This window comes from Anser brachyrhynchus (assembly GCF_964034855.1).
Source record: "Anser brachyrhynchus genome assembly, chromosome: 2".
Taxonomy (NCBI): domain Eukaryota; kingdom Metazoa; phylum Chordata; class Aves; order Anseriformes; family Anatidae; genus Anser; species Anser brachyrhynchus.
In genome coordinates, this window is record NC_137695.1 from 40,884,351 (window position 1) to 40,910,862 (window position 26,512).

Here is a 26,512-nt window from a genome sequence, read left to right on the forward strand (position 1 = left end):
TCAGTCCCAGAGGAAAAAGAGAAAAGAGAAAGGCAGATGGTGACACAAGGTTTAATTAATAATGAATTTGAGGACTGCAATATAATAATTGCCAATCAACAGATTTTGTGGAAAAGAGGTCAGACAAACTGAATTTATTACATCTATGCAGTTATTTTTACCAGTTGATATGTTTGACACAATAGTACAAACCATTTTTTAAAAAGTCAACACTACACAATTTCCACAGACTATGCCTACAATGGGCTGGAAAACACTACTAAGCTTCCAGAAAGTATTAGTACCAGTATGACATGGTACTGGGGGGCTTCCTATGGGGCTCTGCAAGCATCAGCATTAGGATCAAGAGCATTCAACATTTCAAATGAAAGCTCTGGAAATGAATACAAAATTGCTGCTAATAAAATTTGTCAATGACATAAAGATAGTGATGAGGACAGAGCACTCGTACAAACCGACCACGATCTTAGTGATCCTGGATCATTCAGACAAAATGTGATTTTATGCAGTGAAATGTAAAGTAATTCATTTAGCAACGTGGAACCAAGCCAAAGTTACAGACTTCATCCTGTTAAAGAACGGGTCTGAAAAAGATTATGTCAGTATAGTAATTCTATGGGGACTCTAAAGGTGATTCTGTGATAAAGCATGACCAGTCTTACCCTGGGACTTTTAAACTGATGATTAGTGAGTAGGACTAAAGAAGCGATTTTACTGGATAGAACGCTGTGGCAAGTCATATTGGAATACAACATCTGCTTTTTGATGTCCACATGTTTAAAGGATATTTGAAACAGGAAAAAGCCTCCAAAAGGAGAGAAATCTTTGTGGAGCGTGATGCAAAATCTTAGAGCTTTAGCTTATCAAAAAGAATATTGAGTGGACTGGACTATAGCACAGAAGTACCTTTGTTGTAGGCAAAAAAATAGAAAGGTTCTGCAGTCTAGTGGAGAAAACTGTAATACAGACTAATGGCTGGAAACTAGGAAAATTCAAATTAAAAAATTAAGGGTTGGGTGTTTTTTTTGTTTTATTTTTGATTGGGGGGTGTTTTTTGTTGTTTTTTGTTTGTTTTGTTGCTGTTGTTGGGATTAGTTGTTGTTGGGTTTTTTGTTGTTTTTTTTTGGGGTAGTGAATGTGATCAACCACTGGAACACAGGACCAAAGGAAGAGGTCATTCTGCATCTCATGACATCTCCAAATCAGGCTGTGCCTTAGCTTAGTGCAAATTACTGGCCTCATTACAGACGCAACTGCACAGAATTTAATGGTCTGTGATGCACAGGAGGCTATACCAGATGATCTAATGATCGCTTTTCACCTTAACCTCTGTGCATCAGTAAATAAAAGGAATGAATGCTAATACTGCAGAGAGAGATTGCCAATGAGGAAAGGATGAACTGGTGCTTTTGACATCCAGAGAGGAGTGGATGATGTTTCTAACAACCAGAAGCTTGTTCAGACTCTTTAGTGATAACATTAAATGGCAAGAAATTGATTTACTTTTGTGGGAATTCCCATTGCTAAATTCTTTCCTACCAGCAGCCTTGAAAAACAAAATTTCTATATTTCCTCTCCTCTAAATTTATGTTTTCAAGACATTCATTTAAGCAAATGAATGCCTTCATTTGCTAAGCAAATGAAGCAAATCATCTGAATGTTCCTATTATTATCTGTGATAAGTAGTCAATACTAAGCCCAATCTAAAATTTGTTGAAATTAAAGGGAGTCTCCACAGAGTTTTTCCAGTGGAAGTGGTATCAGGCTTAATGACATTTGGACAGCCCTTATGCAGTTTTCTAGTAACTACACCCAGTGATTAGAATAGACTGCAGCTACATTGGCGTAGATCTGCGTGCACACCTGGGAAGCCCATCTGCACTGGTTCAGCCCCTACACTCTGCAGGCATTTTTTCATAAACCAGCCAGAAGCTTTTTAAAATGACATGTAAGAGTCTGTTCCCCCTTTCTGGAGCAAATTATATTTTGCCAAGCTTCAGGTTATTCTGTAGATACACCATACTTCCATAACTAGGACGGTATTGTCTTCCATCATTAGGTTCAGTTTTACAATATCAGTACCAAACAATTTTATTTTATTTTATTTTATTTTATTTTATTTTATTTTATTTTATTTTATTTTATTTTATTTTATTTTATTTTATTTAACTTTTTTGTTCTCCCCAAAAGAAGGGACAATATTCTAGAAGACCTGGAGGGAATTCATCCCAGTAGTTTTGATTTAGCTCCAAAAAATTAAAACACCATTTTCTGTAAAGTTCATTTTTGTCTGTCATACCTGCTTCATCAAATTTAGCTTGTTAGCACCTATTACATCAAGCCTCTTGAAAGCTTGGCTTGTAGGTGCACTTGAAAAAAAAACATGTTTAGGCAAAGATCTTGAATGTGCACTCATAGGAGTCAGCTCTACTTCTGCTGATTTCACAGGGAACTGCAAATCAATTTTTCTCACTATTAATAAGGTGGTTTTTTTTGTTTTTTGTTTTTTTCTAATGTAAGTAGTAGCAATACTGAATACTGTACATTAGGCAAGTTAGAAAACATATAACAAGGCCACTATTCTTCGATTATTGTTCTGTTACCTGGCTGCTTTTACTATATTATTTTTGACTATAGCTGATGCGTATAAAGAAATATCTAGCATTGTACATACATTATTCCAGCATAGTACTCGTCCATACTTACCTCTCCTAGCCAGCACAATAATAATAATGATAATAATATCACATTGATTATAATACTTGATATGCTCCACACGCAGAAGACTATGTAACCATGATATATCTATTAGGATGAAGAAGGCATTTACCTAACAGGAGGCTGAGTGAAAAGAGAAGAGAACAGGTAGATCCAGGGCATTTGGAAACAGTATAATATAGTAAGGTTTCTAGATACAAATGTTTTATTTATTTAACTGGTTTATGAAGCTATACATACATCTATATATATTTAATACACACTGAAACTTTGCCTATTCAGAAAGCATGACACTACATATTTTATTCTGCAGTTAAGAAAAACCTGCAATGTTACTGTGTTCACACGTAATCCAAGTATACCAGCTATGCTTTTCTTCTCCTTCTCTAAAAAGAGAAAGACCCATAGAAATGTATCACTGATGCACTCCTAATGAGGATATACTTCTTTTGAGCTTGGAATGACAAGCTGTCAGTAGAGAGGACATACTCCAGGAAAAAAAAAAAAAAAAGAAAAAAAAAAGGCAGAAAAGAAAGGGATTCCACAAAGTGGAAAGTTCATCATGAATTAGAAAACATGTGATCAGGTTCCCTGTCCTGCCACTGGTACCTCTGTGCCTTGAGGCCATGCAGAGAATTTCTCTTCAGTGGTCCCCCTCCAGTAGCTCTTCACCACACAGACATGTGGTGAGCCCCTTAGATTGCATTGTAATGAGGAACCATAGAGAGAGAGAGCTGAGTTAGATATGAGAGACAGCAGGATAATATCTGCCTTTATTAGGGTACAGATACTGCCTTGAAAAGCCAGGATCCCTGCCGTTAGGATATGAACACAAGGATTATTAAATGAATGGGTGTCATAACAGAAATAATAACACTGACCTCTAGTTTTCATCAGTCTTAATGTTGTTCCCTCATTATAACAAACTATTTACCCTTTGGCCTCACTTTATGCACATGGGAATCAAATTATTGCCTCATAAAACAAAGGAGCAGTGAGATTATCACTTAAGTAATGGCCCCAAACATACTGTTAGCACCGTGTCGTGGACTGGTGCAGTACAGCCGAGCAGCATAACTCCTTTCATTAGGGCACGGTCCCAGTAACACAGGCAGCAGAGCAGGTAAAAATGTCACGGCGTGAGTGAGCACAGCTTCTCATCCACCCTCAGAGCAGTCAATCCCCAGAATGTTATCCCTGGAACTTGCTAAACCTCAGAAAGCTCGTATCCATTTAGAAGTGATAGCTGCTGCCTCCATGCCAAATTGCTTTATCAGTTTTAGATAGCTGTTTTTTTTCCCCCCCCTGTGGTATTTGCTGATAAAATGTTTGCACACTGTTACACGGTGAAATGCTGAGCACCTGGAAAAAAAAATGAAAAAGAAGAAAGAAAAAAAAAAAGCCTTGATAATTTAAGAGCTGGCATTTCAGAACTAGAATGTCAAGCAGTTTAGATCTTGCTGACGTTGAACCCTCGAGCTCCCCCTCTGCCCTTTTTCTTAGTGTTGAGGGCAGGCAGAGTGATCCAGCACCGAGGGTGTGCAGCCAGACACCTCTGCTGGGGATTCTGGTGACCGGCTCCAAGCACGCAGCAGAAGCTGAAGTCTGGGGAGACAAGGATCTGCAGATATAATGCCGGCATTGTCTACACGTTCATTTCTGCCCTGTGCTGGCCTCTCTCCTCCTCTGCATTCATTGTTGCTATTACATTTATCTTGGGAGAGAGGCCATCACAGGCTGCATATTTATTAATCCTTCTTACCTGCTTCTCTTTTTGTTCTTGGCTCTCATTCCGTTTGGTGTGGGGAGGCAGAAATGCAGTAGCATATCATAGCTGAAGTCCTTACACAGCATTCTTTTATCCACAGATCTCCAAGTGAGCACTAAGTAAGTGCTAATATTACAATTACCATCCCTGTTTGTTATGTCAGAGAAGTGAGGCTGAGAGATAAGCCCAAAGGCACGCATCAGGCAAGTGATACATGGTGGGAGAGACCTCAGAGCCTCCATACAGTCAGTGTGTTAGTTGTTATGCCAGGTACTTCTTAATCCAGGTAGCCAGGTGGAAAGACCTCTCCTGTCCCGAATCATAGACATTGTGATGACCAGAAGGCATCCTTTTAAATAGCCGTGCTCTCTGGGAGCTGCAGGGCTCCTTGTGTTAATGGACAAGCCAGTGCAGTGTGATAATATCTACACTGTAGCAATAGATTTACTTTTGTCTCAGGACTGTGCAAAGCTCCTTCCCATCCACTGCTTCCCACAAATATTGCTAGGTTGGCTGGGTAAGCAGTCTGCCAAGGGTGCACAGAGATCAGGAAATGGATAAGTGCATCAGGAGATTTAGAGGAGGTGATGAACCCCCTGACTCTAATCAAGTCCCACCAAACAGCCCTGCCTCCCGGCGCTGGGGTCTGACCACCCTGGGTAGGCAGAGCTTTCCCTGATTGCACAGACACAGCAGCAAAATTTTTGATTTCCCTGAAAGTACTGGTGTCTGCATAACATCACCCTGATGATTTTTATACCTCGATTTCAGCTTTGTTTATCTTCTGAGAACAGTTATAAAAATAAAATCCAGATTTTTTTAATTTTTTTTTTTAAGTGCTGATGAGGATGGGAGTCTGGATGTCTCAGGGATTAGGTAATGGGAGAGAGAGTCTTTGGCTTTAAGTCACCCATTCAATTGTGGTTAGGTCAGACGTGTGTTAGCATTTATATTGTCCACTATCCCATGCACTGAGAAGTTGGTGGTCTTATTCTGATGTCTAGCTCAAAAGGAACATTTTACTTACAATGTGATGGGGATTTATTAGCAAGAAGGCTGAGACATACACGAGCATGGAAAATTAAGCAGACCTGAAACTTTTGTTCAGCACCAGGATTTCAGTGCACTGGAAGATGCTGTGGATAATGCTGACCGTGACACATACCTCTTGCAGGTAATGAACCTAGGGAAAAAGTCTTCAGTGCAATCAATCCAGCACTTTCTCAAAGGTGGTATCATCACTTTTAAAGAGGATGAACATTAGTATTTTTTCCCTTTGATAATTGAAAGTTTGAGTAGATACAAGATTTAACCTACCCCTTTATGGCTCATAGCAGCATATGAACTCCAAGTCATTTTGTGTATTATTATCTCCACTGAAGATATTCTGTGGTTTCTTTTTCCCTGCTGGTGTAAGTACAATATCTATAATGCAGTACTTGCAGCCAGGGCCTTGGACAAGTTGGGGGGGTGGGGATGTGGGGATGTGAATTAAGAGTGGATTTGAAAAAAAAAAAAAAATATAAAATCCCAACCCTAATGGTACCTTTGTAACTGATTAGATTTAGTAATGGACTTGCAAATGAAGTTTAAACATTAATCTAAGAGCTCAATTAGCTAAGGTATTATGGTGCAGCAGAGCTTTCCTCCATTCCCCAAGCAAGTAAAAAAAAACCTTGGAAATGAAGACAAAATCAGCTTCTCTTCTTTCTTGTCTTTGGAGAGGTTTAGCAGAGGTTGTTACTGAATTAATGAAATACTATTGATTCATATATCCTGTCCAATAAGTGAAATGGAAGGGGATATCACTTATGCTTCCTGCAGCAGTTTCATATGGCAACTGGCGATAGCATTGAACCCCCATAGGCCTGAACATCTCCAAGAAAATCAGACCTCTCTGGAGGTCACCTGTTTACTGGAGATACATTGGCAAGCCATCTGACTCTTTGATACAAACTCTTCAGATTTCACATTGCACTGGGAGTCATAAAGTGTACTTTCCATTATGACCAAGCTACTGGGCCCCACAGCGTCTGCTCACAAATGTTCAAATTCAGAGTCGCACTTAGCTGCACGTTTAAATGGGAATTAAGCACGTTATTTAAAGTTAAGCGTGCGCTTAAGTACTGCTCTAAATAGAAATGCTTTCCTGAATCCGGAATAGCAGCGAAGAGTAATTCCTTCCACTGCGGGCCGTGCGGGGTGGAATGCCATAACCTACATTGCGCAGGAGCTCGGACGGGACGGTTGGCTGCAGGCGCCCTCGTCGGACCTCCAGCCTGTGAATCGGACACATCGTTGATCAAACACCAACTTTCCAACTGGACTGTGGCCAGCGCAAGCGGACTGTGTTCAGAATCATAAGAAGGAAATAAAGACAGTCTGGGGTAATTAAACACAGGGGAGATTCTTTTTCCATTCAGGAGCTCCAGCCATCAGTGTTTTGGATAACTTGTTCTATTAAAAAGCTATCTTGCTACAATGTATTTGAACAGTCCTTTATTCTGTTCATTCTATTAAGGTTGCTCTAAAATTATTCCACAGAGTATTGCCAGCAGCTTTGAGACCTTTAGCACACAGCATTAAGTAGAAATGAATGAAGACTTGGCTAAAATAACACATGGCAACTCACTTAAAAGGCACTGTCAAGACATTTTATACACCTTTCCTTTTATTCTGCTTTGTTTATAATATTCCTCTAAGAAGCCTGAAAATGGTTGATTCTTCCCACTGGCATTTGGTCCCTTAGACCACGCAAATAGAGTTTGCCTTTAATAGCAGCATAAATGAGCAGCTTCAGTAGCACCTGGCTCTTTGCCTTTGATGGTCTCCGCCTGCACAGCTCGCTGTTGTGTGGGTCTGTCCTTGCTGTGCCCCAGCAGCAGCGGTGTCCTGCTGGGCGCTGCTCTGAAGCCATGTGGTGGGAGGGCACCCAAAATGCAGAATCTGTAGGCCTGATGAACCTGTGAAAGTGAGACTTTGAAATATAAATTCCTGTCAAGAAATACGTTAAATTTACATTCGGGTACTAAAATGCCCTTGCCTCACATGAACGCAGGAGATGCTGAGCTTGTGGAAGAGCACAGCTGCCCGCTGCGGTCCCCCACCACAAAAGCCATGTTGAGGGAGAGATGCCCACCCCAGATGCACATAGAGGTGCCTTACAACCAAGCACGTCCTCCAGCTGCTGCAGGGAGGACAACCTGAGTGGGAGGACTGCTCTGCTGGCACCGCTTGTCAGCGCATGACAGCACCGCCGCCGCCTCAGGTGCTCAAGCCTCATGGCTTCAGCTGGGCCAGTGTCACAGGGTGAGCACGGAGCAGCTCAGTGTCCAAACCCTCTCCTTCAGGTGTGGGACGACAGCCTCAGCTGCCCCGCTTCGTGTGAGCTAGACGTCTTCCCTGGGTAGTGCTCTGAAGCAGGAAATTGCTCGCCTCTTCCCCCATCTCCTTGCACTCTGCTGCTTTTGCAGCGCATCATCGCAGCTCCTCCCTCCCTCTCCCTGCCGTGTGGCAGCCTTGGGAGAAGCAGGAACGTGGAGCCAAGTGACTGCGCTGCGATTCATTTCTCTCTGAGGTAGCACCAGCACTCCGCCAGCTTTAATTACATGAAAAAATTTGCTTGGAAATGTGGGCGCTTTTTATAAGCCCCAAGGTCAGATTCTCTTCTCATCTATGCTGGTGTCAATCAGGAGGATCTCAAAAAGAGCCAGTGAGAGCTCGTTTAAAATACAGCCTTAATTCCTTTCCAAGCCTCCTGTCTGAGCGTAGATGCCCCTACAGAACAGTTGCCTGTCAGCAGCCAAACCAAAACCATGCTGGAAGTAGCCATTGTTGTTAGTGACAGCACTCACCTCTGGGAAAAATAAAATAAAATAAAATAAAATAAAATAAAATAAAATAAAATAAAATAAAATAAAATAAAATAAAATAAAATAAAATAAAAATTAAAAAATAAAATAAAATCCAGCCTAGGGAAAAAAAGCTGGAACTTCTTGAATTTGGAAAACAAAAAGCATCCAGAGCAACTAAGATTTCCCAACATGGGGCAGGAGGCCATTCCCATCACAATTTACCGATCTACCAAGAGCAAGGCTATCTACAAGCACTACTTCGTCCATCTTTAAGAAGAAAGGCAACAGAAAGCTCTTTAATAGCACTGTGTAACACTTCCTGACAGTTTATGACAAAATGGGAAGTGGAAATCAGACTTTTTTTTCAAAGATCATTGCCACTACTTTACCCACCAGTTCTCCGTAATGAATTGTCTGATACAGGCCCAAGAGACCTTGAAGTAAAGCTCTTACAAAGTAAGCTACTGTGAAAGTCCTTTTTGACATCTTTTTTTTTTTTCCATATTTGACAAGTCCCTGAATGTGAGACCCTTCCCTCCTCTCACAAACCCACGGTCACCCTCCGCCTTCATGGGGAGGGTTAATATCCTCTGTGCAAAGGTCTCTCTGGAAGTTGACTACCTCAAACACAGTCCCACTAGGATGAGTATTCTGGGAAAGCCTTGGCATGAAGTAGTTTTGCAGTCTTTGTCCCTCAGCTGCATTTCAACATGCTTATTGAATCTGACCTGTAGCAAATCAGAGATTATTTAAAGAGAAAAGACCTTGTGTTTCCCTAAGGCCCTGGGTTCTCAATATACAGCTCAACATACATACAGATGCAAATCAGTGTGCTTCCACTCAGTTTCACGTACTTAGAGTGATTCAGCCCCATTAGGGACTCATCTTTTAAATTTCCTTTGAATTACCCACCTGAGCTATTTCCTTCAGAAACAGAGCTCAGAGTGCTGCCTGCATTATGGAGCACAACAAATAACCACCCATGAGATGAGAGATTGTACTCTTCCCTTGGCCCATTGTAAAAGGAAGGCAACATGACTGAAGAGTCAGATACATCGAGTGATGTGTTAGAGGGGAGCTTATGCATGGTACCTTTCCAGTGGGACCAAGCGTGTCTGAGCACTTCTCTATTTGTGGGGCCCCTTGGAGAGAACATCACTGAGACTTTTTTTGTTATATTTGATTCAAGGAAGACTTATGGAGTAGCATTTTGTCTCCATACCTTTATTGTTTATTTGTGTGTATATACAAATATATATATACTGTCTGTGTGTCTATATGTATATATATATAGTATGGACACTGCTGCTTTGGTTGGTTGCTCTTCAGATTCAGAACACAAAAGTCAACAGTTTAATAACTCACTGTTAATATTCACAGACCTTTCCAGCCTTCCAAACCATAACTGCTCTCTGTATTTTGTAACATCAGACTACAAGGCCCACTGCCACTTAACACTACCTCATAACAGTGAGTATTGAAGTTGGACATGGCATTAAACTGCAAAATTGCAGCCAATAATCACAGCTCAAAGCCTATCTCTGACACATACATAAATATTGCTCATTAAACATTATGGGAGAGGAATGTAAAAATCTTGCCTGGTCTCTCATTGAAGCAATAAACAGCACAGCCTAAGCACCTGCTACAAACAGCTCTGTAAATCTCTCTATAAGGTACGACATCCAGTAGTGAACAATTAATTTGTCATCGTGTGCATCTAGACTTTGAGGAAAGAAAGAGGGCCCTGGCGAACCAAGTCTAAACTTTTCTGGTGGTGCTCAGCCACCAGCACCCTGTCAGAGACCTCAGTAACTGTCCACGTGCCTTGGAATCACGTCTGCTTCCAGCAGTCGACACACTGATATGAAACACGATGCCTCCATCCTTCCAGAGGCAGATCACCTGCTAAAGTCAATGAGAATTTGGCATCTGTATCAGCAGCCAGTTTGGCTCTTCGAAATTAAGTGTTGGTATGCAGTTTTCAAGTCAGCTGCCAAGAGGGATTTGCTTCTGTGGGAGATGTCCCTGCATAAAAAATCACACTAGCACTTTAGCTGATTGCATCAGTAAAAAAAATCTGTGTATAGAGCAGGCTAAAGATTTAGGATTTAGCATACTCCTATTGCTAGTATTAGTTTCCTGGAAATAGATTAATATATTCAAAAATCTGCTCCAGGCAAGATAAACCATACCTCAGCACTCGCTAAGCTGGCGAAATTGGAGCCGGCCAGGCTCCAGTACAGCACACGCCTCCGTGGGCGAGGGCAGACAGTCATGCGCTGCTCCACCTGTGCTCCACGCCGGCCAGATGTGAGGCAGACAACAAGTCCTATTTAAGCACGTGTATAGGATCCAGCCTGTCATATGTACTCTTGATCAGTTTTACATTCCCAGTCCTAGAAGATGCTCCTATCCACATGTGGACTAATTATGTGGCACGTGCTCCTTCTGCAATCAAGAAGTACTATCAGCCTTTTCCTGCAGAAACACGTTTGCATTGGTACAGTCTTGTCTGCCAGCTTCTTCTCCTACAGTTGAGTTGGAAAGCTGGGGAGAAGAGAGGGGAGAAATAAGCTTACCAGAAACATTTCATAGATTTAATTTTCTTGCTGTGAGCTACAGGCTCATATTTAAAACAATTAAACTAAAAATATCACATAGGCACCTCACATAAGGCTCCTAAATCTCTAATGGCCACTTAAAAATTACCAGGTGTAAGATGTGCTAAGCATCTAGTATAGCTTCAGCGCTTTGGAAAACCAAGCCACTTGATTTAGGCAGCTAAACAGGCACATTTGGAAAGGTTTGCCTTAATTAGGTCCCCAAAGTTACACAGATTATTAGAAAAATAACTAAAGAAGCATTTTCATTCAGGAGGCAAAACATAATGCGACGTTAAACTATTAAGCATCATTTGCATGAAACGTGGTGTGCACACACAGCGGCTCCTGTTTGAACTTTACAGCTCCTCTCTATAATATACTGGGAATAATTCCCCCCTGTAATACTCAATAGGCTTCTCTTGCTTTGGGGGATATTAGGCGAGCTCTTTTGTAGGTAAAATGACAACTGCAAATGAATGGTAAGGTTGTGTAGCTGAGTGGCTAAAATGCTTTAAATTACGGCACTATGATGAAGACACTGCTGGAAAGGTTGCAAATCATTTTTCACTTGAAGGTCAGTGTCGATGATTCCGCTAACATTTGTAGATAGGTTTAAGAAGCAGGTTCATTCTGGTTTAAATATATCACGGGTCTGTATCTGTGTAAGGCTTTTTGTGCATACAGAGAACTCTGCTCGGATTCCATAGCAAGGGAAGACACAACCCTCTGCCCGGGATTACCCCTCAGGAAAGTCTTTAATTTGGCTGTAAATATCTTGAATCCAGTCTGGATTCTTTCTCCTCCAGCTCAAGTGGTAGGCTCTTCTTCTCTAACCATAGGCCCAACTTGCAGCAATAATGAGGCTTATGAGCTTATGCATAAGGAGGAGGATATTTCACCTTAGATGTCTATCTCATGTGAGATTGCCGGATTGCAAAATGTGGGATTTTTTGTGGAATTTATACGGGAGAATTATGCAAGCACTTAGGGGGCTGTAAAACAAATCCCTCATGAACATATCAGTACATTATTAGGAGATTAGCTTCTGCAGGGCTATCTGTCTGCACTAGGAAAAATAATGTCCATTTTAAGACTGGCTCAGCTGCAGTATTGCACCAGTAGGCTGTGTGCAAGGGTAGGCAGGACTTGGTTATACTCCTCTGTCATGAAAACCTGCTCTCACTACTGCTGTGAAAGCAATACAAGTTTTTCTCGCGGCTTAGCTCCCTCAAAGCTGATGTTAGCTTTGTCTTGACAAATGCAATCTGAAAGCTGTGATTTCCTTTGCGTCCTTAGGGAGAAATGACTTCAGGAAGGTGCTTTGACGGGCTGGGAATTTTTCCCAGGATCTGCCCTCAGTTGATTTCTCAGAGAACAGAGTAAAAAAAGCAAAGACATTTCTCTCAGTGGTGCCCCTAAGTCAAAGAGGAATTTTGTCAGAGAAGTGTCCTGACTTCACAAATCTTGATGTTACCTTGCCCAAAGGTGTGGCAGCAGGTATGTGCAGGTGCCCAAATTCCGTCCCTCCTGCCGTGTGCAACAGCACAGACTTGGTTGGCCCTCTCCCAAATTTAAGAGCAGTAAAATCATACAACAGCCCAGGTTGGGAGGGACCTCGAAAGATGACCAGGTCCAGCCTTTGGTGGGAAAGGGAGCCTAGATGAGATGCTGCAGCACCCTGTCCGACCGCATCTTGAAAGCGATGGGGGCTGCACCGCGTCCCTGGGGTGGCTGTTCCTGGGGTCAGCGGTTCTCCTTGTAGAAAATAATAATAATATTTTTAAAAACTCCTTTATTATAACAAAGCGAAAGCTGTGCCGGCGCAAGTCGCCCCCTCTGCCCCTTGTCTTCTCCATGTGGCTGCTGCCTGGGAAGAGGGAGGCTGGGTGAGCTGCGCTGCTGAATTAAAAACCGGGTTGAAGGCGGCGCGCTGCGAGCTCCCCCTCCTGTCGCCGAGCCGGTGCCGAGCCGTGCTGAGCCGAGCCGGGGTTACCCGTCCCCAGAAGGAAAGGAGCAGGCTGACAGGCCCCTGGCACGTCGGAGAGCAGAGCAGCTTTACGCTGTACGCTAGAGCCTTCGTGGTCGGCGGTGATAAAAGTGGCTGGCACGGCAGGATGCTCGCTTTTGCCAGGACGCCGCTCGTTTTAAACAATGGCGTCTTTAAGAAGGGGAATAGACATGAAAATTACAAGAAAATCCCTTGTCTCTTTGCTATCCCTGCATCTTCCCTTGTAACGGTTTAGCTCAAAGGGCTTGGGGTCTGGGAGGGAGAAAAGTGCATTTTTCAGATACCGTCAGCCTGCCGCCGAGGCACGGAGGAACAGCGGGCACGGGGCCGTGCTGCGAGAGGGCACCACACGCGGGGTGGGCAGCACGGTTTTGGTCAGACCCCCCCATTGGTGTGTATTTATACCGCAGGAGGACGGGCTGGCACCTGCAGTGTATGCCAGGCACGAGAGCTGAGCGAGATGGACCCCAGAGTCCGTGTGCTGTGGGTGCTACCGAGCCTCGCCTTCATGCACGGCGCCTCCAGAGCCCTTTTAGAAGGATTGAGGTTTTCCAAGCGAAAGCTCTGCTGAGAAATCATCACCAGCCGACATGCGATCACTGTAGCACTACCCTCGGGCTTGACATGGTTTCGAGCCCAAATCATGAGGTGAAGCCGAGCAGAACAAGCCCAGGAGCCTCCTCTCCTTCTTCCTCAGAGGCAGGGTGTGCTCTGGAGCAGCCGCTAAGCAGCTGCTCGAGGTGTGTCGCTGTTCCTTGGTTGCAAACCACAGCCAAAGCTCATTTGGAGAGAGGGGGGGAAGCAGGGAAGCAGATTTGGGCCCTTCTTGAGTGTGGGCTGGGAGCTGTGGCTAAAATGGTGTAAGAGGAGCGTCGCTTTTGTTGAAAGAGAAGCCAGGCAGGGAACCATTTCACCAGTGTCCTGCTGCCAATTCCTACTCTTGACCAGCCCTGGAAGTGCCTGCAGACCGGTCTAAGCAATGGGGCTAGGACTGGGGAGGAGATGGGCTTGTCAAGACACAGGGAAGGAGGCTGGGGAGTGAGGCTCCCCCTGGAGCTCCAGTCACTGAAGCTGAGCACAGGATACAATGAGTCAAGAAGCTGTTCATTTCAGACCGGAGGTGGGAGTGAAGAATTTCGTGCATTACTTGTGGGCTTTCACCAAAGCCTAAGCAAAAGTCTGAGAGAGAGCGATGTGTGTTTGCACTGCCTGCAGCCCAGCCAGGGAATTCTGGCACAGCTCAGGTACCACAGGGTAGAAGTTTTCCAAAAAATCCTACTTGAGTCCTCCCCCTTCCTATCCGTAAAATCCATAGGCCATTCATAGGGCCCTATAGACTGTGGAGCGCAGTTAGACCATGGGACAAAACACATTTGTCCTCCTGACCAGAGACCGTCTGTGTGTGCCCAGGCACAAAGTATCGTGGGCTGGAGCTGGAAGCTGGGAGCTGGGAGCTGCACCAGTGAGGCCGGGCAGAAGGAGACCACCGTGTAGGCAGGGAGGAACGGTGCTTTACACCTGGTGCAAAGCCTTTAACCCTTCCTGGATCAGGGGACTGGTTGATACGGTTTAGAGCAGCCCTAACCTCCATCAGGCAGTTGTGGTGGGTTCCCCATGTGCCTCCTCATCTCCTCCTCCCAGGCTTCCCACACTTGCTGCAAGCACTATGCCAGAGGCCGGGGAGGGACAGGTGAAAATCTCACCGCTGTGAGCTGCTGCTTCAGAGCACCCCTGTGCTGCAAGGCCACTGAGGAGCGCTCACGGAGGAACCAGACCCTGCCTCTGAGTCAGAGCTCTGCACGAGGTGAGGCTGTTGGCTTCAGTCCGACACTCGGGTTAGTTAGCCTCTAAAAGCAAATCAGAGAGAAACAAGTGATGGGGAAACCTTCCAGCTGTCAAAAGGAGGCTTGACTCAAAGGGGGAAAAAGCACCCAGTTGTTCGCAGACAGCCTCGGAAACCAAAGCAGGCAGAATCCCCACTTCCCCAGCCACCACCTTTGCCAGCGCTGCCTTGGCACCAGGCTCCTCTCCCGAAAACGCGAGTGGGTGGAGTTGTGTTTGCAGGCGGCAGGGAGTTCCTGAGCTGACAGGCTGCCAGCTTCGGGCTTCCTTAACTGTTGCTTTCGCTGTCACCTTCTGAGATGGTGATGGGGGCATTTTTAATAACGCGGGGGCAAAAATTAAAAAGAGGCCATCAGATCAGGCAGCAGCCCTGGGACAATTTGTAAGTCACAGTTAAGGGAGAGAAATACAGAAGATTTGCCAGGTTCAAAGGTCTTCATTATTAATGTTCCAGGAGCTGACTTGATGGATTGTCTCGAGTCTGTGTCTCCTCGTTCCTTCCACCTTCTTTCCTAAAGACAAATGCTTAAGACAAATCTCTAGATGGAGGGATAGGATGTGTAATAGATTATTTCTTATTACATAGAAATTGGTTAATAATTTACTAATTCAATTTCAGTGTTTCATCCCCCACTTCAATTAATCTTTAGAATATAAAATAAATGCTGTTCTTTGTTCTTGCCGTGCTAATGAAGAAAGGAACTAATGAGGAGACCTGACCTCGATACCTTTTCAAAGATGATGTAGCTGTACAGGAGTTAATTTTCTTTTTTTTCTCTTCTTTTATTTACTTGTACTTCTTAAATGCAAAATCCACCCATAAAACCGCAAGCTGTACAAGCTGGTTACGAGCCCAATTTCAAGTGTGTTACACAAGCCTTGCTCTAGTAAAATTCCATTTCTTGGCAAAGTGTTACAGAAATCACGCTTATTTATATTCTTCCATTCTGTAGATAAATATTTTATACAAATACTTTATACACACTCAAATAAAACAAGATACAGGAACTTTGGTACAGTGGCTCAAACTGCTTCTACCACTCTGGAATGGTGCTTTAAGGTTTAGCAGATGCAGAGAGTGATTTATTTCTAACAAATTCGATCTGTGGCTCTGTGGCCATAATGCGTTTCAAAGAGATTTTTTAAATCACATCTGTCAAGAATTACACAAGTACAGTCAATCCAGCCTCCTGACATCCCTTCCAGACCTGTTTCCTGTAATTCTATTACCTTTTGTTTCTTAATCTTCTCTTTTTCTACCCTATCCCTCCCATCAGCACTCTGAGAAATGCTTTCAGCCCTGCCTGTACCACTGTGCCCAGGATGGATGGGAGCCTGTGACTGATGGATGCTTGCCTGCCAATGCACAGGTGCGAATTAGGAAACCAGTTCAGATCCCAGCCAATAGACTTTTGTTCTTGCAGCATGTTGTGTCATCAGTGGCAGGGGTTTGGACGTAAACACTTAGGGCACTAAGTGACACATCCGAGCGCTCAGATGCTTTTTTGCCAACTGTGATTTCACACTTTGGGGAACACACAAAAATCTGTCAACAGAGCTCCAAACAGCAGTGTTTCCATTTTTTTTACTTACCGCCGAGTCCTTTTTCTTAAAAGAGAAATGGTAGTAGTGTGTGGTCAAAGTCGATAAGCATACTCCATGCAATCACCCCTGATACAAGAAGAAAACAAGCCTTACATCCAGACCCACAAGCTTGCCTAAGCCCATCTCATTACAGACCGAGGGTAGTTCATTAAGCCATTTAACAGAGGGACCGGGATGCTGTCCTTGTGATGAACGGGAGCAAAGGTGCTGTCCAGTGTGGGCTCTGCTATGGGAAATCCTATCTGTTGGGATAGGACTGCACGCAGCAGGCTGCTGACATCCCTTTTCCCAGAAAGGGGAGCACACAGATTAGTGTCTAGCTAAAGTTTGCTTCTGAAGGCTGCGTAAGTGATCGCTGGCTGGAAGGCTATTTCCAGGTTTGCTAGAGGCTAGCACTTGTGAGCTTTTTGTCTTTGTACAGGGGAGGAAATTCCCTGTGTGTCTTATTCTCCACTTTGCCCTCAAGCACAAGAGAGGGCAGGGCTTGGTGTATAAAGTTTACCTTACAGATTCCTAATTCTATTAAGCAAACAGGACTACATGCTGCAGAGCAGACCCCCAGACATATTAGAATTGTGAATTGTCCTAGATCTTTGGCAGTAGGGAAGTAAGATTTTCCAAACGACTGAGTAAATTGATGCCACCAAAAGCACTGTGAACTGATCCATTGGGCTTGACTATGAACTTTCTTTATTTCAGCATAAATCTGGAGCAAACCTGCTGAAGTCACTGGAATAATGCAAATGCAAAATCAGAATCTCTTTCCTTTTTTTTTTTCTTTTACTGTGCAAGCAAATCCCATAGCTGCAAAGAAACTGAAAAAACTCTATATACAAACTCCATTGGCCAGGCTATCTTATTGTGAAACCTACAGTATATCCCAGCCTTATAAAAAGTCATTCAAGTGTGACGCTGTCCTCTCTCTTGCTTTTCTGATAAGCAGAGAGGAAGGGCTGCCAATAGCACAGAAACTACAAGACGGGAAAATAATATTTCACAGCAGGGGAAGAAACATAGCTGAATAGAGATCAGGGCAGCTAAATTAAAGAAACCCATAATACCTGTGTAACGTGGCCACAACACAACACATGGATGCAGTGGAGACATTAAGGCAACTAAAGGATTCTCCCGATGGCAATCTTGAAGTAGCAGAAAGCAGCAGCAGCATCTCCTTTAATGAGTTCCTTCAAAAATCTGTTCCTATCCATTGGCTTGGTTTGAAATTGGTTTGAAAGAGATTAAACTAATAGTAAGAACCTTATTGACTTCATCAGCCGGTGAGTGAAGCCTGATGAGTTTAAATAAAAGGTAAACTAGTGAAATACTGTTGTTATGAATGAATCCACAGTTTTCCAGACTGTAGATGATTGCATTGCATTGTTTGTCCTCTGTGACACTGTATATTTGAAAGGGTGGTGTCACCTTTCTATGACACCAACGAAAAATAAATGGGCATCTTTTGAGGTTAGCAAATGTTTAAAACAAAAATAGTGGCAGAATTTAGGAGTGGTACAGGAGAGGTGTTAGTCCTGTCTCTGCTCTTTGTAAAATCTCTGCTTTCCTTGCCAACAAATTCCTAGAAAAAAATGGCAATATTCCATTTCATTATTAGCTGTTTTAAAAAAATCATATGAATATGCCTCTCGTATCAGCCCACCCTGTAAAGACTGCCTGTAGTTTGTAGCTTCAACACATAAGTTCTCAGATTTGAAATGCAAATCTCATTTTTGAGGGCATGGCAATTCATGTGAAAATCTTCAATGAACAAGTGAAGAAATTTCTCTCTGTCCCCCTGACTATAGCTGGCAAAGGAAGAGCTTTTGACATCTGTTGTTCAGTGTCTTTTTTTTTTTTTTTTTTAAACCTCAGTTTTGCAAACAAAGTCTTTCAGGGTGTGGTATGATTGCCACCCAACTGTGAAGTTTTACTGACACCTTCAACATTTTGTTCTGAGATACGAGGCTTGTTCTTTGGATTTGCTTTAAGCATCTACAAAGGACTAGATTCTTACCAGCCCTGTGTCTCTAGGCTGGTAGACATCTTGCTAAATCAGGCTCTATAAAAATATTTTTTTGCCTTGGGTTATTGCTCATAAAATAATTTTAAAACCTTGAAACAGGAATTAAACTTCTGCAATTACGTTATTTTGTCCTGTCCGTATTGTGGTAATGCCTAAAGCCCTGTTATGCTGTAAGAAGAAAATGTTCAGCTCCAGAGAGCTCCTATTTTATCACGCTAACTGATGCAATAGGTAACGGCTCTCAAACTACAGGCTGGGGACCAGTGAGGCCACAGAGCACTGGCCATGTTACCGGTCCACTGAGAGAAAGCTGCTTCTACGGGCATTTGCAAGCCTGAAAGAAGAAGGAAGCAATGAGAAGGAACTAACATAGTGGCATTTGCTAGAGAAGTAGACACCTGGAAGGAAGTGGGGAGAAGGAATAAGTGTTCATTTTGTACACTCAGATAAGACAGGGTTAAAAAGAAGTCTGGCTGTCTGGACATGCCAGCCAAAATTTGGGGAGTCACTCATAGGGGGTTAAGAAAAGCCAGAAACAAGGACACACAAGGGGCTGGAGCACCTTTCCTTTGAAGACAGGCTGAGGGAGTTGAGGTTGTTCAGCCTGGAGAAGAGAAGGCTCCAGGGAGACCTTACAGCGGCCTGCCAGTGCCTAAAGGGGGCCTGCAGGAAAGCTGGGGAGGGACTCTTTGTCAGGGGGTGTAGGGACAGGTCAAAGGGTCACGGCTTTACACTAACAGAGGGTAGGTTTAGATAAGATATAAGAAATTCCTCACTGAGAGGGTGGTGAGGCACTAGGATGGGTTGCCCAGAGAAGCTGTGGATGCCCCATCCCTGGAGGTGTTCAAGGCCAGGCTGGATGGGGCTTTGGGCAACCTGGTCTGGTGGGAGGTGTCCCTGCCCATGGCAGGGGGTTGGAATGAGGTCATCTTCAAGGTCCCTTCCAACCCAAACCATTCTCTGATTCTGCGATTCTATGATTCTATGGAATACGGAGGAAGACTGGGTGAGGCTGTGAGAAGAGAGAAAGAAAAGAAAAAGTCAAATAGGGAAAGGTGCAATGAATTGAGAAAGGATTGCAAACATAGCACGAAAGCCAGGACCTGCTGTTTCCGTTCTAACTCAATAGAAATGTTGAATGAAAAGAATGAATAAGCATTACACCATGGATAAAGTTTCCCAAAGCATGTCTGTACAACAAAAGAGGTTATTATGTTATGTAATGTTATATAATTATACTGATAGTCCCTTGTGTGAACACCCTAGAAGTGAGCCTTTTTCCAACTTTGACTTACGTTGCTTTGGAAAGGCTTTCAGCTGAACTGGAGAAAATATTTTTACGTTGGAACTGGAGTTCACAGGTAGGGTTATGCTTATTTAACCATGCTCATATAGCTGTATTGATGTGAAGGGTGAAATGTGCCTGGGTGGACAAAGCCTGAAATATGTAGCTGTCCTTCAGGCCACAGACATGACATTCTTTAGCTTAGCAAGAAGCCACATATCAAAGCCACCTTTTATAATTGTACGGGAACGGAGCAGAGCAACACAACGCTATTTAACAAAGAAACATCTTTTACAGGTATTCAGAAATGTTTAGATTTCCTAAGCTTATACTTCCATGTAAGCAATTTTCGAAGATGCTGTGTGGAATTTTTGAGATCGTGATTAGAGGTAATATCGTGAAGGGATAATAAGAAAACAGTATGTGTGAAGTTTTAGTCCACGCTGTGAACACCTCTATAACCTTTGGCATCTGAGAGTTACCATGGCCTATATCAGGATGAAAAAAATAGACAATGGCTTTTAAAAAGTCTCAAAATGAAGGGCTCTCAAACGCTGGAGTTTTTAATAGCATACACCTTTTTGTTTTAACTAGGGACTTTATGTGAGAAATGAAAAATGCATTCTCCCTCAATAAATATGAAAAAGTAATGTAATGATGATTACACTTTGCATGTAAGTAATGGTTAACAATCAGATGCACGTTCTATTCTTTGTTTCCATGTGCTGGTCAGACAAAAAAATAAAAAAAAAAAAGAAGAAGAAAGAAGTGCCATACACTGGTTTCTCAAGAATGCAGCATCAGGGATCTGTAAAAGTCTGAGTGATTCTACCGCTGCCTTTTGAAGGGTTCTGTAATAATAAGGAGGCCTAGGGAGAAAAATTGCAGTTGAAGACCATTGAAGTCTTGAACTGTAGTCAAGCCACAGAGTGAAATTACTGAGCCCTGAACACCTCTCCTGATCCTTCTCTGTTGAGAAGAACCTTTGTTAGATGAGGAGGCAGAGGTTGAAAGAGTCAATTGAAATCCTCACTAAATACATTTTCTGAGAAGTTAGGACATGTGGATTTTTTCCCTGCATGGATTTACAAATCCACAGAATTGGAGCAGACAGGGAATCACTCATTTTTTAGTAGAAAGAATAAACTAGAATAAGAATATTACCAATTCAGTGTATGAGCAAGCAAAGCATATTTTCTTGTGCTAACCTCTCTGAGCCAGAGTGACACATACTGTGACACTGAGAAATATTTGAAAGGGAAGAAAGACAGGACTGTAGGTGAGAAATATTACCTATATAGTGAGAAACTCCTTTGTCTCAGATACTAGGAAAATTATTTTGTCCATTTATTGGTGAATTCTTAAGTAGCACAATTGACCAACATTTAGTATATCTTCCTGTGGGTGTGCATATCCACAATGAGCAAGGGACGTTACAGAGTACATCTCCAGAGTCTACGGTTAACCTGTAACATGCTGCCAACAGTATGAAAAATACTGTCCTTTTCATCTAAATTTCACAAAGCACCCCATGAAGGCAGAGACGCAAACTGTGAGCATACGCTATTAATAAGCCATCCCCAGCAGCTCTCCTCTCTGACTGTTCTGTTACAAGACAGACGCACTCAGAGTTAAGCTTACACCAGAAAAAAAATAAAGATCTTTGGCACAGTTGTGCAGGCAAGACAGTTGTATGGGCAAAGCACAACATCAGGAGTCGCACTTTACGCTGTCAAAACAGTGTTCTGGACTGGCTTTTCCTAGGTTACACCTGGCATCACACCAGGAATGTCCCAGCCTAACTATTTGCTACTGGAAAGTGTCAAGCAGAGACTTGGTCCAGCAGTGGCCATTACCATTGGCCGTTCAGTAGTGACAAATAAAAAGCAAACACAAGTTTAAATGGCAAGCTGGAATTTTCTGTGAGTTAGCAGGCGAAAAGTGGCCAAAATAGTGCATTTGCTGCTGTTCGACCCACTGTGTGCAGGAGTCCTTTTGTCTGGGTCATGTTGGCCAACACCTTTCACCTCTTCCAGGACTCTTGCCAACAGCAATGCCATGCCCTAGGAGACTTCCTGGGGCAGGACTGATTGACGATAATCCATCTACTTCTTATTCTACTATAACAATTCCCCTTTTTGAGTTTCTTCAGGTTCTGAGCACCACTGCCAAGGAAAAGTGGTATGTAGAAATGGAGAGCGGATGACGGTCCATAAAGCAGTACTTTCTGTAAACTGAAAAAGAGGCAGAAACAGGAAAAACATCTGAACTAGGGGAGCACACTGTGCCAGAAGAGAAAAAGCCAAGGAGTCTGGAATACAGCAGTCTGGGGAGCTTGTGCACTGCAGAGACAGAGAAGGAAAGCAGAGCCAGCCACTGCAAAGCCCAAAGGAAGCAGAGAGACCACTGGGGAAGCAGCATTCTGCAGAAAAGCAGATCCAGCAGGCTCAAAAAGGAAGTGACAGAAAAGTCTAATGAGTGGCTATGGGTGAAGTTTGTATGAGCACCTCGACGTTTTCAGTCTAACTCTCGATTAACATCATCCTCTTCCTTTAGAGGAAGGAAAATGAGTATCAGAAATATGGAGTGACTGCTAGAGACATCAACAGAAAAAGCATTGTGTAGCTCTCAGTCCCGAATACTAAGTACTAGCTATAGATCTGGCAAACGGAGACAGCAGTGAATCATTGTATCTTCAAGGTAAAGCAATTTTAAGGCTCGATCTCATCACCTGGAAGCAAGGCAGAAACCCTGGGAAATAAATCTCATGAAACTTCTTATGATGCTGTGAAACTGAATTGATCTCAGCATCTTTAGTTTTTCAGTTACCAAAATGAACCAGACGATATTCCAGGAGAGGCATGAAAGAAGCAATGGAGCAGTAGAAGATATGTATGGTTGGTTATATGCAGCTCTGTGTAAGCTTTTGGAATGAATTGCCACTCTTCAGTCTATGGGAGCTTGGCCAGGATTTTTATAAGGCCAAAACATGTAATGGGTCTGAAGTCTTTCTGCTCACACGACAGCCTCTCAGCAAGGCTTCAGAGAGCTCCCAGGACTAGCCGCAAACAAAACACCAAACAAGTAGCAAATAGCAGGGGTCTGAAAGGAGATCTAAGCTTTTCCCTCCACAACTAGGTCATCTTTGGCACTGGAATAAAAGTAGACGAAACAAGCATTTTTCTGCTTGCAGACCCTTCCATTCTTCTGTAAGGAACAGAAGAAGGTGTAACTCTAAGGACTAAAAGCCATATTGTTTGAGAAAAGTACAGCAAGGGAAGTTGGGCTGCATCACTAAGTTACGGCAAGATAGTTGTGAGCAGGAAACCATAGGGTGAGCCTGTGTATTCACTACCCTTATGTCACAGAAATGTGCATTTGCGTTTTCTCTGTTACCTTTTCTCTCATTTGAATGCAGTTCCTTCCTCTTTCAGCATAATTCGGAGTTTCTGGCTAGTTTTATTCAAATAGCTGTGTCATGAGTTCTGGCCTCGTCATAGATTTTCCTTGCTACCTGACCTTGTATCACAGGGTCACACAGAAAGGACAGAGTTTGTCACCACAGGATTGTGTGAGATAACAGCATGTTTCTGGCTTTCCTGCTGTTACTTGCAGGCATGACATTAGCATTAAGCTGGCATCAGGAGAGCCAAACAGATGATCATTTCTTTTCTGCTCCCCACAAAAGGCCTGATGCAAAACTCAACGGAATTGGTGGAAATATAAGGGGCTTTGGCTCAGGCCCAGAAAGACCAGCCAGCAATAATGCTGAAAATGTATCTGGAGCTGAGACGGTACAAAGGGACTAATCTTAGTCACCTTCCTCTAGCAGCAGGCTCGGTTTGATTTGAATTGGCTAGCTTCTGCTGTGAATTAAGCTCAAAGCCCCAAAGGCAACTTGATTCTAGTCATCTAGCCTTGCAGCCTCCTCCAAACTCCATCCAGAGGGAAAAGTGACTAATCCTATTCAGTTTCTACAGTGAGCTAACACCATAGATTAAAAAAGCTTGGGGCACAGGGAAAGTGAATAATCTGGGTCAGTTTTTCTCTGCAAGTCCTTCACACAACTTGGCCAAAAAAAAAAAAAAAAAAAAAGTAAGGAGACAGTAGGAGGAAGCACTGATAAGAGGGAAAGCTTGCCTGATAAAGTGTATACACTTCAGAGGAAAGAAACAGAAGCAGACCAGTGAGGCTGTCTCAAAATTCCCAAGGTGGAAACAGATGCGATTAGAGGAGCTGGTTCACCTATTTGCTGGAAAAAGGATCATATTCTGCCCTCTTTCCCGGTCCTTCAGTGTCTCTGCAGGAGACTGAGAGAACAATCATGGGTGGGAGCAAGACAAGCTGCAAAAATATCTCTGGGCGCAAAAGTTGGCTCCTTGACTCCCTTTCTCTCCACGGCTCTGGGTATGGCATGGCTAGCACAGGAGAGGTGAGTCATAAATTGGGAGTTGCCACTGTAACAACCGCACAAGCGATGACATTAGTAGGTGCTTTCAGAGAATGCATTTTTGGGTAGGCTTCAAAGTAAATAACCACTGGTGCTGGTTATCATGCTGCTTTGAACGGGGTTAGCAAAGATCATGCGGTGCAGAAAAGGTTGGTCTGCAGATAACCCCCTAAGAACATAAAAAAGTGTGTGAGATTTTGTAACAAGCTTTCCATTTTCCTTACACCCTATTACAGAAGTGGAGGGCTTTCATTATTAATATCAGTTGTCTCACTTGACTTTGGTGCAGGTTTCCTGTGATGACAGGAAAGGGATGGAGGTTTTAGTGAAAGTGAAAAGTTTTTGTTTTTAAAAAGCTGTTCCATAAGCAGTGACATTTGTGAAGCGTAGTCAACTGATTTGTGTCCTCTCGTCTCCCACAGTTGTCATCCAGTATGTACCACCATACCACCAGCAGCATCCTCCAAAGCCCCCAGGCTAGTTAGGAGGATGCTGACACCTTGAATTGTTGTTAAGTATATAGGAGCTGAATTTGGGCACCCTTCATCAATGAGGGGCACTAAGTGATCCAGATCATCTGCATTTATCAAAATGCCAGTTTTCATTAAAATGTATTATTTCTTTTGAGGACTTGGTCAAGGGTGGACATGTCAGAGTTCTACATTTACTGGAGGAAAGGATGACTATGGCTTCACAAGTGTCATTCCCATAGGTGAAACTAGATAGGTTGGCTCTGCTAGCAAGCTGCTTTTGGAGGACAATTCACTATGTCCTAATATGTGAAACCAGAGGTAAGAAAGACTGAAGACAGTCAGGAAACAGACAAACAAACAAAAAAAATAACCACAACAGTAAGTGTGAAACTGCAGTGGAATTACTTCTTTTATCATAGTGACTCTTACAATGTCACTGGTGTGTGTGTCCTGCACTGTTCAACCACATGAGAGACTGGGCAGCAAGTTTGTGGGGAGTATCAGTAGTTTCGGGATTAACCCAGGTGAAATGAGGTGCTGGTGAGCAGCATGCAGAAAGACGGGGGAAGAGGGAGAACAAGAGAACAAGAACCATGTGCAGAGGTCCGAGGAAATGCAGGGAAGGGAGGCCAAAGGAATGACTGTGCCCACTCAGGCGGTCCCTCCAGCATTTCTGGCTTGAGGATTACTGGGTGGAAATGGTGAAAGCCCAGTGCCACCACCAGACCCCTGCAGTTAGTCACAAAAGCATGAAACTATAGCCTCTTGGAGGAGAGGTTCGGTATCCCCTAGAGATGGCCAAAACACCCCCTTCCTTGAGGTCCCAAGTGTCCCCTAAAGAAGTCATGGCCATTCATCACCCAACCCAACCTTTGGGGTTTTGTCCCCACTCAAGGCCTCTGCCTTAGGCCTTGCCAGGCCCTCATGGCACCCCACGCCTGCCGGGGCCATCTTGGTGTTTGGAGCCAGCCCCAGCAGCTCTGGGTGACGGGCCCCATGGTGTCACCTGTGGGCTGATGGCATGGGCTTCACACCTCAGTCCCCCACACCTCAGCACCACCACCAGCACCACCACCACCCCTGTCCCAGCTGCCACGACGCTCTGCAGCCCCGAGCTGCTGTGGGGCCGGGCACCCCTTTGCCCCCTGTTTTGTCGCATAGCCCCTTGGCCCTGCTCAGCTCCTGCAGCCCGCTCCGAGGTCCTCCAGCAGGAGGAATGACGGAAACACACAGTCCTATTAATTATTATGATGCTTGGCGGTGACAGCCATTGTATTTTCGGCCGCCGAACCTTGCCGGGCAATTCGATACGGGATCCCTCGACAGGCGGTGGAAAGCGGCGGCACCGAGCCAAGCTCACCCCGGGGGCAGCCGGTGGGCGGCCGGCTCCCCTGGCCCGCTCGGGCAACCCCAGGACGAGCCGTGGTAGCCCACTGGGCCGGCACCGCCATCCCAGGGGCAGAGAGCGGGGGATGAACAGCCAACATTTTGGGGGAGAAGAGTAAAAAGCCTCGGAAATACAATACAACAGCACCCCAGCCGGCTGAATGCTGCTGCGCCTTCCGCGCAGACGGGCTCCCCACCAGGGGACTCAGGGAAAAAAATATATATATAAATATATATATCCCTAATACTTTTACCTTTGGCAAAGCGAAGGGGCTTTTTCTCGCTGTCGCTGCCAAGCCCCGAGCCCAGGATTTTGTTTCCTCTCCCAGCATGCGTTGATGACATCACGAAGTGCCCCTTCTTTGTGTGTCAGTGATGTCAGCGGGCGCAGCGTGGGGGACAATGGAATCCTGAACTCCGGGCGAGGGCGAGAGGGAAGCGGCTGCTGCTGCTGCTGCTTCTGCTGCTGCTGCTGCTGCCGCTGCCGGGGGGCCGAG

The 26,512-nt window shown here is 44.1% G+C and overlaps 1 protein-coding gene and 1 long non-coding RNA gene across 2 annotated transcripts in view; one reads left to right on the forward strand and one right to left on the reverse strand.

The window, feature by feature from the left end:
* On the reverse strand, positions 1-26,377 carry LOC308189588. The gene is made up of 3 exons (XR_013946456.1): positions 26,270-26,377; positions 10,536-10,890; positions 1-7,449 (listed from the first exon to the last, which is right to left on the reverse strand). It is a non-coding gene; the product is annotated as an uncharacterized lncRNA (long non-coding RNA).
* The window catches only part of LOC308189578 (ubiquitin-conjugating enzyme E2 E1-like), a 44,502-nt gene continuing 44,328 nt past the window's right edge, over positions 26,339-26,512 (forward strand). Inside the window, 1 exon segment of the mRNA XM_080579734.1 lies at positions 26,339-26,510. Coding sequence (XP_080435860.1) covers positions 26,354-26,510 — 157 coding nt within the window. The 5' untranslated portion in view covers positions 26,339-26,353.